The 17,173-nt window shown below is 41.4% G+C and overlaps 1 protein-coding gene across 1 annotated transcript; it reads right to left on the bottom strand.

The window, feature by feature from the left end:
- Positions 1-591: 591 nt before the first annotated feature.
- LOC134803449 (zinc finger protein 425-like) lies at positions 592-7,974 on the bottom strand. Its single transcript, XM_063776267.1, has 7 exons — positions 7,725-7,974; positions 7,240-7,381; positions 6,693-6,782; positions 5,889-6,053; positions 5,089-5,237; positions 4,876-4,985; positions 592-1,720 (listed from the first exon to the last, which is right to left on the bottom strand). The coding sequence occupies exons 1-7, from the start codon at positions 7,902-7,904 to the stop codon at positions 892-894; spliced, it is 1,665 nt and encodes a 554-aa protein (XP_063632337.1). The 5' UTR covers positions 7,905-7,974; the 3' UTR covers positions 592-891.
- Between the last annotated feature and the right edge of the window lie 9,199 nt (positions 7,975-17,173).

The following is a 17,173-nucleotide window of genomic DNA, read 5'->3' as shown; positions in this document are numbered from 1 at the left end:
TGATATTAGAGCCCTCTAAATTGAAAAAAAAAAAGCACCAGAACGAAAATACTAGCCTCACGAATTGGTATTCTTGCGTCCGCACCTCATTTTATCGGTCATTATCGGCGGTTGAATTCGGCGAGCCAAATTGGTATTTGCGTCCGCACCTCCTGATTCGATCGGGCAATTTAATCAGATTGGCGAAAAATTTACTAATCTGGATACGCCTTAAGCTTCAGTCAACCTCAGTACTGTAGTATCAGTTTTTGAAGAAAATAAGTAAAATACTAAATTACTTAACTATCTCGATTTTATTATGGAATTAAATACATTATCATACACAGTTAATCATTATTGTTCGGATACAAATTTTTAATTATTATTTACGTAAGTTGGCGAAACATAAATACATTCAATTATAATCAAATTATAAATAATTATTAATTAATAGCACTTGACATAATTATGCTCAATGTATTCACTTTGTGTAATTGTAGCTAAAATAAATTTTTAGACAATTTAGTTAAGTGGGTAGTAGTATTACGTAACGCGATTTTTGGACATTTTTGATCCCCCCTCCCCCACATGTAAGGCGCCGTAACGTTTTTCTGTACCCCCCCTAGTAAAACGTTACGTAACCACCAAGTGCCATCGACAATAAGGTCCCTTTTCATAGGTAACGTCACTTTATTTATAATGACATGGTTTACATTGCAGGTACTTAGGTGTTCCATTTAACTTGATTTAAACCTGGGGTTGCCATGGTTACCAGTACAATTAGACACTGGGTTAACGGTTTAACCCCGGGTCAGTAGGATAGTGCAAGTGGCGCTAAAGAAATAAGTTGAAATATTTAAGCTTGAACTTGAATATTTTGTATATAATCCAAACTCACCGATTGCTAGTACATCATCCGAAATTAGCGTTCAACTCAAACTGGTGATGACTCTTCATATGGCTCTTCAAGCTCCCATTCTGAGTAAAAGTCGCATTACATATATCACACTTATACCTTCTCTCATTAGAATGTGACCTCACATGCTCTTGCAAAGACTGTAGCCTAGGATAACACTTATCACAAAACTCACAACGAAAATTCCTTTCCCCAGTATGTGTTGCCATATGCTCCTTTAGCCTTGAGGGTAGGTAGAATCTCTGATCACATAAGTCACACTGATGCCTATATACTTTTAAATGATTCCTCCTATTATGTTCCATGAGCGTTTTCCTTCTATTATATACTTTATCACATAATTTACATGGGAAAGTTCTTTTATCCCCATGAACTTCTATTAAATGTCTATTTCTCAAAGCGTAAGATAGGAAACTAGATTCACATTTGTAACAATTCACTGTAGGTTTTTTCTCATGGACCGTCGCTACGTGTAAGTAGCGACTGTATTTGGATTTCAAGTTTTTCCCGCATATCTCACACGGGAAATTGGCTTCTACCTTATTATGGCTTTTTATATGAGTTCTTAATGAATTTTGTTCTAGAAAACACGCTCCGCACTGGTCGCATATATAAGTCCCGAAATGCTCAACCATATGTTTTTTTAAACTGTCAAAATATGGGAAACTACTATTACATTCTGTGCACTTTATATTGTCTAAGGTTAGCTTGAATTTTAGGAATTCGTTTTGCACGGGGAATATTTTTTTGTTGTGGACGCTGCTTACGTGTTGCTTAAAGTCTTCCAGTGTTTCAATCTTCGCTGGGCATAGTCTGCAGTCTATCCTGAAACATACATAGTAAAATGTAAAATTAAAAAACGCTGGTGGCCTAGCGGTAAGAGCGTGCGACTTTCAATCAGGAGGTCGCGGGTTCAAACCCCGCCTCGTGCCAATGAGTTTTTCGGAACTTATGTACGAAATATCATTTCATATTTACCAGTCGCTTTTCGGTGAAGGAAAACATCGTGAGGAAACCGGACTAATCCCAATAAGGCCTAGTTTCCCCTGTGGATTGGAAGGTCAGATGGCAGTCGCTTTCGTTAAAACTAGTGCCTACGCCAATAGGAGGTATTACTGCAGTGTTCTGCCGCCAGAGTGCAGCACTAAGCTAGCTAGTAAACCATAGAGTAACTTATACATACTGTGCCTTAAACTGTTTTTTGACAAGTTTTCACAGACAATAAAATATGACATTGGATTGGTGCATCAAGGTGGTTTGTTAACAACTTTAACAAGGGCCTACCGGGAAACGCAAATATCTGCCTTTTTATCGCTCGAATACGCAAGAGTGATAGAGAGGTTAGATAACGAAGTTTCGATTTTCTTATTTCGCGGTAGACCCCCAGATTGTGATAGATTGTGATAGTAGCGCCCCCTACACAGAGTTTCACGTAATATTCCCTATTCTTGTGATTAGTTGCCAAGCGGACCCCAGGCTCCCATGAGCCGTGGCAATATGCCGGGACAACGCGAGCAGAGGTGCGAAACTCCTCCCTTCGAGTAAACTCGGCTCCGTTCGGCTGAGCATTGCTCCGAGCAATTATTAGGGTTGACACAACTTGACGTCCCTTTGCGTGCACGTCCACGGATAATGGCATGAATTTTGACAACTCTAAATAGCCGAAAGGGATAGTGCCATATATTAGACAGGGGCAGCATGACTCGACCCTGAACCGCTGTCAAACTTCGGTTTTGTAGGAAGTTTCCTTTCTGTACAGTCAGTAGCAGAAATTGCTAAGCGGGCCAGGTGTCCAAAATGATCTTGACGCGACTTTATTGTTAAGAGAATAAGAGCGTGTCAAGGTGATTTTGAACACCTCGCCCGCTTAGCAACTTCTGCTGCTGACTGTACGGCAGTACTATTATTTACTCGTATTCTGTGACGCAGCAGATTGATGGTATACCTGGTGATGTCGATCTTGGGTATCTTCTTGTTCTCGGTCATGCTCTCGAACATGCTCGGCTTGTGCAGCATGGTGTGCTCGCGCAGCTCCACGGGGTTCGTGAACTGCTCCTGCAGATAACACAGTTATTCTGTGACGCAGCAGATTGATGGTATACCTGGTGATGTCGATCTTGGGTATCTTCTTTTTCTCAGTCATGCTCTCGAACATGCTCGGCTGGTGCAGCATCGTGTGCTCGCGCAGCTCCACGGGGTTCGTGAACTGCTCCTGCAGATAACACAGTTATTCTGTGACGCAGCAGATTGATGGTATACCTGGTGATGTCGATCTTGGGTATCTTCTTGTTCTCGGTCATGCTCTCGAACATGCTCGGCTTGTGCAGCATGGTGTGCTCGCGCAGCTCCACGGGGTTCGTGAACTGCTCCTGCAGATAACACAGTTATTCTGTGACGCAGCAGATTGATGGTATACCTGGTGATGTCGATCTTGGGTATCTTCTTGTTCTCGGTCATGCTCTCGAACATGCTCGGCTTGTGCAGCATGGTGTGCTCGCGCAGCTCCACGGGGTTCGTGAACTGCTCCTGCAGATAACACAGTTATTCTGTGACGCAGCAGATTGATGGTATACCTGGTGATGTCGATCTTGGGTATCTTCTTGTTCTCGGTCATGCTCTCGAACATGCTCGGCTTGTGCAGCATGGTGTGCTCGCGCAGCTCCACGGGGTTCGTGAACTGCTCCTGCAGATAACACAGTTATTCTGTGACGCAGCAGATTGATGGTATACCTGGTGATGTCGATCTTGGGTATCTTCTTGTTCTCGGTCATGCTCTCGAACATGCTCGGCTTGTGCAGCATGGTGTGCTCGCGCAGCTCCACGGGGTTCGTGAACTGCTGCAGATAACACAGTTATTCTGTGACGCAGCAGATTGATGGTATACCTGGTGATGTCGATCTTGGGTATCTTCTTGTTCTCGGTCATGCTCTCGAACATGCTCGGCTTGTGCAGCATGGTGTGCTCGCGCAGCTCCACGGGGTTCGTGAACTGCTCCTGCAGATAACACAGTTATTCTGTGACGCAGCAGATTGATGGTATACCTGGTGATGTCGATCTTGGGTATCTTCTTGTTCTCGGTCATGCTCTCGAACATGCTCGGCTTGTGCAGCATGGTGTGCTCGCGCAGCTCCACGGGGTTCGTGAACTGCTCCTGCAGATAACACAGTTATTCTGTGACGCAGCAGATTGATGGTATACCTGGTGATGTCGATCTTGGGTATCTTCTTGTTCTCGGTCATGCTCTCGAACATGCTCGGCTTGTGCAGCATGGTGTGCTCGCGCAGCTCCACGGGGTTCGTGAACTGCTCCTGCAGATAACACAGTTATTCTGTGACGCAGCAGATTGATGGTATACCTGGTGATGTCGATCTTGGGTATCTTCTTGTTCTCGGTCATGCTCTCGAACATGCTCGGCTTGTGCAGCATGGTGTGCTCGCGCAGCTCCACGGGGTTCGTGAACTGCTCCTGCAGATAACACAGTTATTCTGTGACGCAGCAGATTGATGGTATACCTGGTGATGTCGATCTTGGGTATCTTCTTGTTCTCGGTCATGCTCTCGAACATGCTCGGCTTGTGCAGCATGGTGTGCTCGCGCAGCTCCACGGGGTTCGTGAACTGCTGCAGATAACACAGTTATTCTGTGACGCAGCAGATTGATGGTATACCTGGTGATGTCGATCTTGGGTATCTTCTTGTTCTCGGTCATGCTCTCGAACATGCTCGGCTTGTGCAGCATCGTGTGCTCGCGCAGCTCCACGGGGTTCGTGAACTGCTCCTGCAGATAACACAGTTATTCTGTGACGCAGCAGATTGATGGTATACCTGGTGATGTCGATCTTGGGTATCTTCTTGTTCTCGGTCATGCTCTCGAACATGCTCGGCTTGTGCAGCATCGTGTGCTCGCGCAGCTCCACGGGGTTCGTGAACTGCTCCTGCAGATAACACAGTTATTCTGTGACGCAGCAGATTGATGGTATACCTGGTGATGTCGATCTTGGGTATCTTCTTGTTCTCGGTCATGCTCTCGAACATGCTCGGCTTGTGCAGCATCGTGTGCTCGCGCAGCTCCACGGGGTTCGTGAACTGATCCTAGAAATAACACATTTATTTTTACACAAGTTATATGCCTAAGGGATGGTATTGTGAAACACTCTAAGGTTAGGACAGACAAGACCAGCGTGTTTATACGTACCCTGCAGTAATAGCAGTAATAGTTGCTGATCCTATTTTGGAACGGGCAGACGTACGAGTTGAGCACTACAGTGATGGTGTTGTGGTACACCATGTGGTCGTGGTCATCGGGACCCTTTTTTTGTGGCTTCAGCTTCTTAGGCGGGGATGCTAAAAAAAGGAAAATCAGAGATTAGTAAATATTCAAGAAGAACAACCTCCATAGAACACTGTGTTCTTGCCAATCATCCAGATTATGTAGTAAAATGACAGATCAGTAGGAAAAATTAGGGCACCCTTTTTTTTAATATACCACGCCGGTGGCAAACAAGTATACGGCCCGCCTGATGGTAAGCAGTCACCGTAGGACCGTAGCCTATGGACGCCTGCAACTCCATTGTTGTTACTAGCTTATAGACGACGGCATGGGGAGTCACATGCGCGTTGCCGACACTTTTAAAACCTGTACACTACTTTTTTGAAAAACCCCATACTGTTGCACCTCGAGAAAACAACAACAACATATAAAAACAAGACTGAAAAACCGGCCAAGTGCGAGTCGGACTCAAGCACGAAGATAGCTAGTTTCTAGACAGTTTAAATTTTCACAGATGATATATTTCTGTTGCCGCTATAACAACACATATTAAAAACAAAATATTAAGTGGGGCTCCCATACAACAAACGTAATTTTTTTTGCAGTTTTTTTGCGTAATGGTGCGGAACCCTTCGTGCGCGAGTCCGACTCGCACTTGGCCGGTTTTTACCCTTCGGATATGGAACCCTAAAAAGTATGTTAGGTAGGTAAAGGCATATACTCACGTGGCCCGTGGTCCAGTAATTCATCAAGTTTATCCTGCAGTGCGAGCGCTCTATCGAACAGCTCCCTTTTCGACCTTTTCCTCAGCACCAAGGGTCCCGGCCGCGTCTTCTTACGCTTCTCGGGTGTCTCTGACTTTAGCTCTATCTCCATTTTGCATTCTGGCTCTGTTGAGATAGAAATAAGTTGTTAAAATGAGAAAGACGGTGATATTAAATATCTCACGTTATTTAAGGCCCCGTAGGTTCGTGTTCTTTTCTCCCTCTCACTGAGGCGTGAGCGATATGAATGTGCGTGCTCGGACCGCGGATATCACGGTTTTGAATTTTAGTTGTAAATAAAAAAGTAATCGCTGAGTTATCAAAAAAAAATTGGGCATTTTTAGAAGCAATTTTCTTATTTTTAGCTTATGAGCATTCATTGTTAATTTTAGAATAAATTTAAAAGTGGAAAAAAAATAAGTGAAAAGAAGTGTGGAGTGGAAATGAAAAAGCATTGCTCGCAGACGTTTCTGCTTGTTAAAAAAACCGGACAAGTGCGAGTCGGACTCGCTCGCTCAGTTCCGTACTTTTTAGTATTTGTTGTTGTAGCGGCATCAGAAATACATCATCTGTGAAAATTACAACTGTCTAGCTATCACAGTTCATGAGATACAGCCTGGTGACAGACAGATGGATGGACAGCGGAGTCTTAGTAATAGGGTACCGTTTTTACCCTTTGGGTACGGAACCCTAATTAAATTGTAAATGTTTTTCTTCTTACTTTTGGCTTAAACAATTAAAATTATAATTCAAATGAGTCTTTACCGTAATCTTGGTCATCGTCACGTCCACCCACGGATGCGTCTGAGTCGGGGAGAGGTTCCACCTTCACTTTAGTTTCCACCTGAGGCACTTCTGTAATTAATTTATATCAGAGTTAACAAATACAATATCAAAAACATAAATGCCAAGAACATAACACACAACATAACACCCAACATAACACACAACATAACAGAACATAAGAGCCAAGTTCAACATTAAGAGTAGGTATGCGTTGTTGTTGACTTCGCCAGCAATAGAATTGAGATCTATATGGGTGCCAAGACTGCCAAGTTAAGAATTAACTTGGGCTGTAATTAAAGTTCAGGATTTGACTTGGATAGTTTTTACGTACAGGCTTACAGGCTACATTATATTTGTATGTTACTTGTCTAAAAATTTAGTTTGTTGGTATAAAATTCCTTGGACTAAAATTAAATAAAAATAAATATCTGGGGACATCTTACACAGATCAACCCAGCCCCAAACTAAGCAAAGGTTGTACTATGGCTATGGAAATCATCCAATAAAATTAATTTCCCTGTCTTACCATCCTTGTTTTCCAGCCGAGCATTGAGGAAGGCCTGCTCGCTCTGCAGCACCTGCTGCCTGAAGGCAACAGCTTCCCGGAGACGCCCAACACAAGTGGCACAAACTCCGCTGTCCTTAGGCTCCCCGTCTAAATGGGACAGCTGAAAATACGAGTATATGTGAGATTTAAACATGCCGTAGGGCCCTTATCTTATCTTATCGTTTTCGGGGGCCCTTGCGGATACAATTCGACCCATAGGGATCTTTTGTAGAGCCACAAGAGCGTGTCACATATTTTTACGGCCTTCGAAGAGTAACATATATAGGTGACTGTACTGTATAATTTTGGTGCAAAGAAATATAAAATAAATATGTGAATCCATCCCTCACAGTTATACATATAAATTAGCATCTTTAAATCGTACAAGTGTATTATTTTATTAGTAAATTGCGTAGTCTGTTCAATACAGGATTGAAACAAGGTTAAATAAATAATAAACTTACAAGTAAGCCGAAGCAATCCATCAACATATCGGAGTAAACTTCCTTCTTGTCAAGCCACTGGTATTCGCTGCTCAAAAGTCGGCATTTCTTTATAGAACGGCAACATCGGCAGAGCGCAGGGTCAACTATAGGGCCTTTAGCGGCTTTAGCTTTACCCAACGATGTGCCGGCCACCGCCATGGTGATTAACACTTTACAAAACACTATTTAATTAATTTATAAACATTGGGAATATGAAAGAGCACTCTTGGGGAACATAGCATTTTTGACAGACAGGATTCGTTCGAGTAGAACTCATTGAAAGTAATAAAATATGAAAGAATAATTTATACGAATACTTCAATTGCTAAATTATGTAAGTGTGTTATTTTGGAGTAACTAAATTATCTTGATTTAATGGAATATGTTTTAATTATAATTGTTGATTTTTTTTTTGCCAGTGTCATGTCGATATGTATTAAATCGAAAATTTAGAAATTATAATGAGATAATTAACTAGCAAAAAGCAGAGCTTTGTAAGGGCTCGCGGAGTTTTTCTACCTATATAGTTATAATTACTAAGATAGTTTTTAATAAGAGATTCATCTTAAAAAACCAGACAAGTGCGAGTCGGACTCGCCCGCCGAGGGTCCCGTACAAATTTAACCTACCGTAGACCGGGGTGACTTTGGAAAATTTGGGGTTACTTTAATAGATTTAAAACGGCCATACAATTACCATTATTCATTATTTACTGAAAATGTTCCTGTAACTAGTTAGATTACTATATATTCATCTTCACTTACTGTAAAAAATCTCTTAAAAACTAGAATTTTAAAGTCGCCCCTGCATTTGAAAGTCACCCCGTTCTACTGTATTTATTAATTTATTTACAAAAAAAATAGTTTTCAAATATTTTCCCAGTACTTGTAGTGACGATATTACTTGCCAAATTTCATAGTTCTAGAAATTCTAGATCAACAGGAATTACCATACTTAAGGGGGCCCACAGATTACCAGTTCGCCGGACGATATCAGCCTGTCAGTTGTTCGGAGCTATAGTTGACCGGCTGATATCGTCCGGCGAAGTGCTAATCAGTGGGCCCCTTTATAGGTACATTTTGATTCCTTTGAGAGTTTGAAATATACATTTTTTGCGGCATAAACGGCGGTATCTTTTTTTCCGATAACTTAGAAGTTTAAATTTTTCACAGCTTTTAGGACCTAAGTTATGCTTTTAATTTCAACTCGTTACATCCACGCGTTCCCGAGATAAGTACAAGGTCGTAGTAGACAGACGGACGGACAACAAAAGTGATCCTATAAGGGATCCGTTTTTTTCCTTTTGAGGTACGGAACTCTAAAAATGATATGATATGATATAAGGGCTTCTATAAATAATTAATACCCCAAATCATTTTGTATTATATTATATCAAGAGTGTTTGTATTATATTATATCAATAGGTTCTTATATTCAATTCCTCATGCGAATATATTCTTGTTTCCTACATTTCAATACATGAGTGTTTAACATTACGTAGGTTTAATCTATTATAAGGGAACCATCTATATCTTGATGTATCCAAAACTTCTCATATTTTTATATCGTTTAGTACAGCTTTTATGTCTACCGTTCTCCAATTCTCCCTCAATTGCTCAAAGGTTAACTGGAAGAGATCCCTGAAACGTAAACGTATCCCGTTCGCCTTTGTACTATAAAACTTTGTGTGTTTTTTCATGTCTTATCTTATGTTTCTTTTTGTACAATAAAGTGTTTTACTACTACTACTACTACATCTCATTAAAATGTCAAAAGGGCCTCACGTGTTGGCTTAAACTCCGAGCAAGCCTTATAAATGTCCGGAGCACCTATAGCTTCTTGACCGGTAGACATGAATATGGGCTTAGTGATGTGACAACCCCATCGCTTGTTGATGGACCAGTACAATCAGTCAACGCAGGGCAGCTTGTGGAGAGCTGTTGGGAAGAAACATTCCCACGGCTCCTGGGAAGTGGGAAGTTCTGCCACCCGATAGAAGGGTGGATAAAAAGGGCCCTCTGCCTCTATCTTGCTTTAGCCGGTCGTCCAGAGTGGAAAGCGACATTGATTTTGACATTTGAAACGATAAGGCAGTAATATCGCGCTGCAATACTGCTGCCGACTGCGATATTAGTGCCGGCTATATTACTGCAAATGTCAATAATACTGGCAGCGACATCAATTTTGACATTTGCAACAGTAAGGTAGTAATGTCGCGCTGCAATACTGCTGCCGATTGCAATATTACTGCAGACTACATTACTGTCGCAAATGTCATAAACCCTGGTAGTGACATCGATTTTGTCATTTGAAACAGTAAGGCAGTAATATCGCGCTGCAATACTGCTGCCGACTGCGATATTACTGCCGACTGCATTACTACCACAAATGTCAAAAACCCTGGCAGCGACATCGATTTTGGCATTTGAAACAATAAGGCAGTACTATCACCCTGCAATACTGCTGCCAACAGCGATATTACTGCCGACTGCATTACTACCGCAAATATCAAAAATCCTGGCAGCGATATCGATTTCGACATTTGCGCGCTACAATACTGCTGCTGACTGCAATATTACTGCCGACTACATTATTGCCTCCAATGTCAAAAACCCTGGCAGCGAAATCGATTTTGGCATTTGAAACAGTAAGACAGTAATATCGCGCTGCAATACTGCTGCCGACTGCGATATTACTGCCAACTGCATTACTGCCGCAATTTCGAAATCAATCACGTGTGATTTTAACCGCCATAGTAGTAAAAATGATTATCGATTCAATCAAAAAATATATAGTCACGTATTAAATTTCACCCATAATTAATTATGATTAGTTGATTTTACCTACTAATAGGGTATTTGACTGTACTTAATATAAATTATTTTACACCATGCAAGAAATAAAGCACCAGAAGATTAATAGAGAAACGTAGATAGCAGTTATTTTAGTCACAATTAATTACCTATTTTAAAACCCGATAACAACTATAAAGAGTAGGTAATTTGCTTGTGACGTCACATGCTAGTGTTTCATATAAATTCCATAGTAGCAAATCGTTTTGACAGTTCGAAAAAAGAAACTCATCTGACTAGTATAGTCAAATACCCAATTATATTGAGCCACAAAACCCAGCGCATTTTAACGGAACAACCTTTAACCTTGTCACTACTAACGCCATCTGTTAGAAAAACAAATAACTAACATTAGTCCAACAGATGGCGTTAGTAGTAATACACATTATTTACACTTTTATTTATTTTTTATGTTTATATAATGATATTTTTATGCTTGATAACACATCTAGACATGAATATAAATTACTATGTTAAATCTCAAACCTAACAGTGCGGTAGTTTTTCCGTAAAGTGTACCACAAGAATGCATAGATTGTCGAATAGTGATAGGGCTCGCTTCGCTCGCCCTAATAATAGTTGCTGATTTCAAAAATGGTATATATCAAAGTTTCAATTTATTAAGTTCACAGAAAGAAGCTAGAGCTAAAAATATAAATTTGTCTTTGGATTTAATCAATTGTATAATAGAAGTAGGTAAGGAAACTTGTTGATTTCATTACATACTTCTCTAATAAAAATACTTTCTACTCGAACTGTTCTTTATGCGTTTTGTTTTTGCATTGAAAGTTACCACCAAAGAGGTTGCTTATAAATCACAATCGACTATCGATTGTAAACTATTAGAATCGAGATTAGGTCGCATATATAATAATAATAATAATATATGACTCTTATCGCAAAGCTGATCTGCTTCAGGGGGGGCAACAATCGCCCCCGAGTAATGCGCTTTGTAAACCAGGCATTCGTGGGGACGGATATCAGGCCCCGCGACTACATGGCCAACGTTACGGAGCGCATCGACTTTCTAAAGCAGAAAGTCTATGCATGGGCAAACCGTATTCGCCGCTACAGAGAGCGTGTGGACCGATTCCAGCAGAATCGTCTTTTCCAGAGTGACCAAAGGAAGATGTACCGAAGGTGGGAGGAAACCAACCTTCGTGCATCCGACTCGCGGCCACCGGATGCTACTGTCATGAATGACTTCTGGCGTAGCATCTGGTCGGTGCCTGTCGGACACACCGAGGGGAGTTGGATGAGTGTTGTCGAGCGTGAGTGCGAGTCCATTGAACCTATGGGGGCAGTCACCATCAGCCCCGATGACGTAAGTTGTGCCATCCGCACGGCCCAGAACTGGAAAAGTCCTGGGCCGGATGGATTGCACAACTTCTGGCTAAAATGGTTCCGATGCTCGCACTCCTACTTAGCAGCACAATTTCAACAAGCCCTCGAACTTGGTTCTCTCCCACCTTCCTTAACAACTGGTGTCACCTTCCTGCTCTATAAGTCCGGTAGTACCACGGAAGCGAAGAACTACAGACCCATCACATGCTTGCCTACACTCTACAAGCTCCTTACATCCATTTTGAGAGCAAAAATCAACGCGCACATTGTCGCAAACAATATTTTGGCCTCTGCTCAAAATGGATGTAGGGTTGGGTCCCGTGGTACTAAAGAGCTCCTCCTCATAGACATGACCATCTGCCAACAAATCCGGCGGACCAAGGGGGCCCTCTCAGCCGCTTGGATTGACTACAAGAAGGCCTATGATTCGGTGCCTCATTCATGGCTGGGGAGGGTCTTAGAGCTGTACAAAGTTGATGCAGCTTTGAGAGCCTTCCTAAGCGCGTGTATGGGGCAGTGGACCACAGTCCTTCGTCAACCAGGAGGCGGGGATGACCGACCTGGCCCACAGGATTTTATAAGGATTGAGCGAGGAATATTTCAGGGCGACAGTCTGAGTCCGCTATGGTTCTGCCTAGCTCTGAATCCCCTCAGCACCTTGCTGAAGGATTTGGGACTAGGTTGCCGGCTTCGGAGAGAGGGTGAAGTTATTTCTCACCTTCTGTACATGGATGACCTCAAATTATTTGCACCAAATACCCAAGGCTTGTTGGAGCTACTGAAAACCACCGAAGTCTTCAGTAGTGCCATCAACATGGAGTTTGGTGTCGATAAATGTGCGGTTATGCATGTACAGCAGGGGAAGGTTGTAAATTCAACAAATTTACAACTTTCTGAGACAATGTCTTTCAGGTCTATCTCTGAATCAGAGACCTATAAATACCTTGGTATGTCACAGTCGTTGGGTATTGAGGACGAGGGTATTAGACGGTCGGTGAAGGAGCGCTTTTTCAGTCGGCTCACAAAAGTCCTTAACAGTCTTTTGTCAGGAGGCAACAAAGTGCGCGCCTTCAACGCCTGGGTAATGCCTCTTCTCACATACTCCTTTGGCATACTAAGGTGGACTCAGACCGAGCTGGACGCCCTGGATCGGAGGGTCCGGTCACTGCTCACCACACATCGCATGCTACACCCACGCTCGTCAGTTATGAGATTGTACATCCCACGGAAGTGTGGAGGCCGAGGCTTCCTAAACGCCAAGGATCTCCACAACCGCGAGGTGTACAATCTCGGGAATTATTTCCTTAACAACGAGTGTGGGATGCATCGTGATGTGGTAGCAGTAGACAGGAACCTCACGCCGCTCTCCTTGGCAAACGAGAACTGGCGCAAACCTGTGGTACTAAGTACTGCGGATCGCAAGGCGGCATGGGAGAGTAAGGCGCTACACGGGCGGTTCTACAAGGCCCTCACGGGACCCGATGTGGACCTGCTCGCGTCGGTGAACTGGTTACGATTCGGGGACCTCTTCGGAGAAACCGAGGGTTTTGCCTGTGCAATTGCGGACGAAGTGATGATGACGAACAACTATCGGAAATATATCCTGAAGGACGGTACGGTCGACATTTGTCGGGCATGCCGCCGTCCCGGAGAGTCACTCAGGCATATCATTTCCGGTTGTTCTCATCTTGCTAACGGTGAGTACTTGCACAGACATAATCTCGTAGCCAGGATTATTCACCAGCAACTTGCTCTTCTATACGGCCTTGTGGACCGCGAAGTACCGTACTACAAGTACTTACCTGCGCCTGTTCTCGAGAATGGTCGTGCCACGCTCTATTGGGATCGATCTATCATCACCGACAGGACTATTGTCGCCAATAAGCCTGACATCGTGCTGATAGACCGATCGCAGCGCCGGGCCGTGCTCGCCGACGTCACCATCCCCCATGATGAGAATCTCGTGAAGGCCGAGAAGGACAAGTCCAGCAAGTACCTAGACTTAGCTCACGAGATTACCGCCATGTGGGATGTTGACTCGACGATCATTGTTCCGATAGTTGTGTCAGCGAACGGTCTCATAGCGAAGAGTCTCGACCATCACCTAGAGAGACTCTCGCTGGGTGGTTGGATCAAGGGTCAGATGCAGAAGGCGGTAATATTGGACACGGCGCGTATAGTACGTCGGTTCCTCACTCTGCGGCCCTGACCACCGGCAGCTTGGGCCAAGCCCCGCTGCCGGCGGCACCCTAGGTTAGGTTTTTTATAATGTGTTTATATGTATTTTTTATTGTTTTGTAAGTGTTTTTATATTTTACTTTTATATTCATATTATAACAAACCTAACGTAAGACGAAAAATAAATAAAGATAATAATAATATGTTTATTGCTTATTCAAAATATATGTAGAAATCTATTTAAACTTTCTACTTAATCTCGGAAAATTGCCCGTTTTTGTGGTTTAGGGTCTGAACGGCAGCACATAGTAGTGTCCCGTACGATAGAATTGCTCAACGTGTATGTACAGTCCATGAATCTAGTATTAAAACTGGATCTGGCATGCCCTCATGCCAGGGGAGAAGTCACCGAACAGGATAGTCTTATGTATCTTTCAGTAGGGAGTAGCAGTGAAAGAGCTATTATTGTTTGTCCTTGTCACAGTCTCACATTTTATTTGTTCCCCACTGTTTTTTTAGTATGGATTATGGTGGGCAACAAATGAATTCGACCAATCACAGTGTCGCATTTGCGTATGTTTTGTCCACGCACAGGCACACGTAGTTTCTCACTTGAGGCACGCGTATACCACTTCTATAGGATCCTACCTTCTATGGTACAGTCGCTTTCAGATAATATCGGAGCGGCCAAGTCGTTCACAAATATATGAACAGTCTCTATTAAAACATACGTATTTAAAAACCGGGTCTTATTCGCGAATTTATTTCATTGCCTTTATATTTTATAGGTTTTCGAATATGTGTTCAAAACGCGAAAGTTGTAAAAGTTTTAAAAACGTTAAAATGCAAGTTCAAATATTTTCGAGCACCTTCGCCGTTCCGATATAGGTACGTGATGGGGCTTATGAATCATGATTAGTAGAAAAATGCAACATCGCCGGAAAAATATTTTATTACGAAACTTTACAATGTACATTTTATCCAGCTTATCCCTAATTTGTATATAATACTCCAGGGGTCACCAATTAGTTTCTTCAGGGGTCCGGTCCAATAAAAAGACCATCGCGGTCCGTTTCTACTTGAATTTATAAATTAAGCAAAAAATAAAATAGGTCGGCGGTCCGGATCCGGCATAGACCTACCATCCGCTCGATGGGATCCGGACTGCGGTCCGCCATTTGGTGACCCCTGTAATACTCAGATCAGTATATGTATACTTCCTATAATAAATATATATAACTTAACATTACTATAATACATTAAGTAAAAATTGTGATGGCATAAAAAATAAATGGAAATAGTAAGCGTAAAAGTGATAGTCTGTGCAAAAGAGAAGAATCATAGAGTTAGACCAAGCTAGATTGATAGACCAGACTGTGTAAGTGTTATTTGAATTGAACGTCATAATTTCATAGAAGTTTGACGTTATTGGTTACTTAGTGGTTACATTATGCTCTACAGCCTTCTACGACTTATCTCTTTCCACAGATACTCTACAGCTTGGCAAAAAAGAGTAGAAATTAAAAAGTTAAAAAACTACAGTGTTGCCACTTTTTAATTTCTACTCTTTTTTGCCAAGCTGTAATAGAGTTTAATAAAATAATACTTTCAAAGCGTTTATATTCTTCAAAAACCTGGAAATTGCTACATTTAATTGCATTTTATACTGCATATTCCATTTTTGTTAATCCCGTTTTAATTCAAAACAATTCAATGTATAATAAATTTATATAAAAATTCAAAAGTTTAATACTCGTATGTAAAGTATAAAATAAAGGTAAAGCAACACAGACAAGAACTAATAAGACGCAAATAGTGTAAAATATTTTAAACATTCATATGACCGCTAAGTAGATGGCGCTATACGGGCCAGTATATTTTTGCCCTGGCTAGGCTGTCAAGCGTTTTTATTACTTTACGCGTCTTATAATTTCTCTGTCTATGGTAAAATACAGCAAAATGACGTATTTCCTGAAGATATATTTTTTTTTACATTTATTGCATGAAAACTATGAGGCGGAATATTTGCAATATTTTTATAATATAAACAAAAGTACTAAAAATACTTAAAATCAATACATAATCTAAAATTACATCAAATTCAATTTACAATACGTAGTAGCACAAAGCCCAAGACGAGTAAATAATACAGACTATTAATAAAAATCTCTATACATACTAGAGCGAATTAGCATTCACACATAGAAGGTGGATTTACAGTCTTTTCTATTCACTCGTCTATGTTAGAAACGAAACCATAGAGTCAATTGTATGGTATGGTATGGTGGTGTGGTATGGTATGGCATAGACAAATAATACTCAGACGTGTAAAGTACTTTCCATGAGTGAAATAAGTTCTGTGATGTATTTAGAGCAGTCTTTAGAAGCAAAAAATAAGGTAACAATTTTTTTTGATGCTTTCTATCATAACTACATTATCTAAGAAATAAATATTAAAATAATACAGTCGAATTTTACTAATCATAGAAAATGCATATAAGATTACATTAAAATTATTGTTCATATTACCGCTTTGCATGACATGTATGTTTGGATATGCGAGCCATAAACATATTTTATAACAAAAGTTGTCAGTCTGTCACTCCTACGGACAATAGTTAACTTGAGTGCACATAGGGTTACCAGATGACAGGAATTTTCCTGACATGTCAGGAATTTTGGCCGTTTGTCAGGAATGCGGCCGGAATACGAAAATGTCAGGAATTTTAGTGAAGTAGCAGACTTTTCTATTATGTATGTACGTAAAAAGGTACATTATTCAAATTTACTTACATAAATCCACCTAATTAAATTAATATACACAATGTATCAAGCACATAGATGTCGCTTACGGCTAGCCCGCCCCCCGTCGCTTGATATGAGCGTCAGGAAAAATATTCGCAAATGAGGAATTTTGTCAGAAAATCCCGAATTTGTATCTGGTAACCTTAAGTACACATGACATCTTTCTTGGCTTTGTTTTATTTAGTAGCAATTGTTTTATTTTTTCAAATTGGAACCTTTTTTTATTCAATTCAAGATACAGCGTGTATT

Source organism: Cydia splendana, chromosome 26 (genome assembly GCF_910591565.1).
Source record: "Cydia splendana chromosome 26, ilCydSple1.2, whole genome shotgun sequence".
In the NCBI taxonomy this organism is placed as follows: Eukaryota; Metazoa; Arthropoda; class Insecta; order Lepidoptera; family Tortricidae; genus Cydia; species Cydia splendana.
Note: the sequence above shows the minus strand (reverse complement) of the source record. Positions and strands in the feature narration are given on the sequence as shown.

What these genes read in the sequence shown, in the direction of transcription:
- LOC134803449 (XM_063776267.1), bottom strand. Translation starts at nt 7,904, where the DNA reads ATGGCGGTGGCCGGCACATCGTTGGGTAAAGCTAAAGCCGCTAAAGGC. An exon ending in ATTACTGGACCACGGGCCAC is followed by an intron (nt 5,238 to 5,888) that starts GTGAGTATATGC and finishes TCCTTTTTTTAG; the next exon opens with CATCCCCGCCTAAGAAGCTG. An exon ending in CCCAAGATCGACATCACCAG is followed by an intron (nt 1,721 to 4,875) that starts GTATACCATCAA and finishes TGTATGTTTCAG; the next exon opens with GATAGACTGCAGACTATGCC.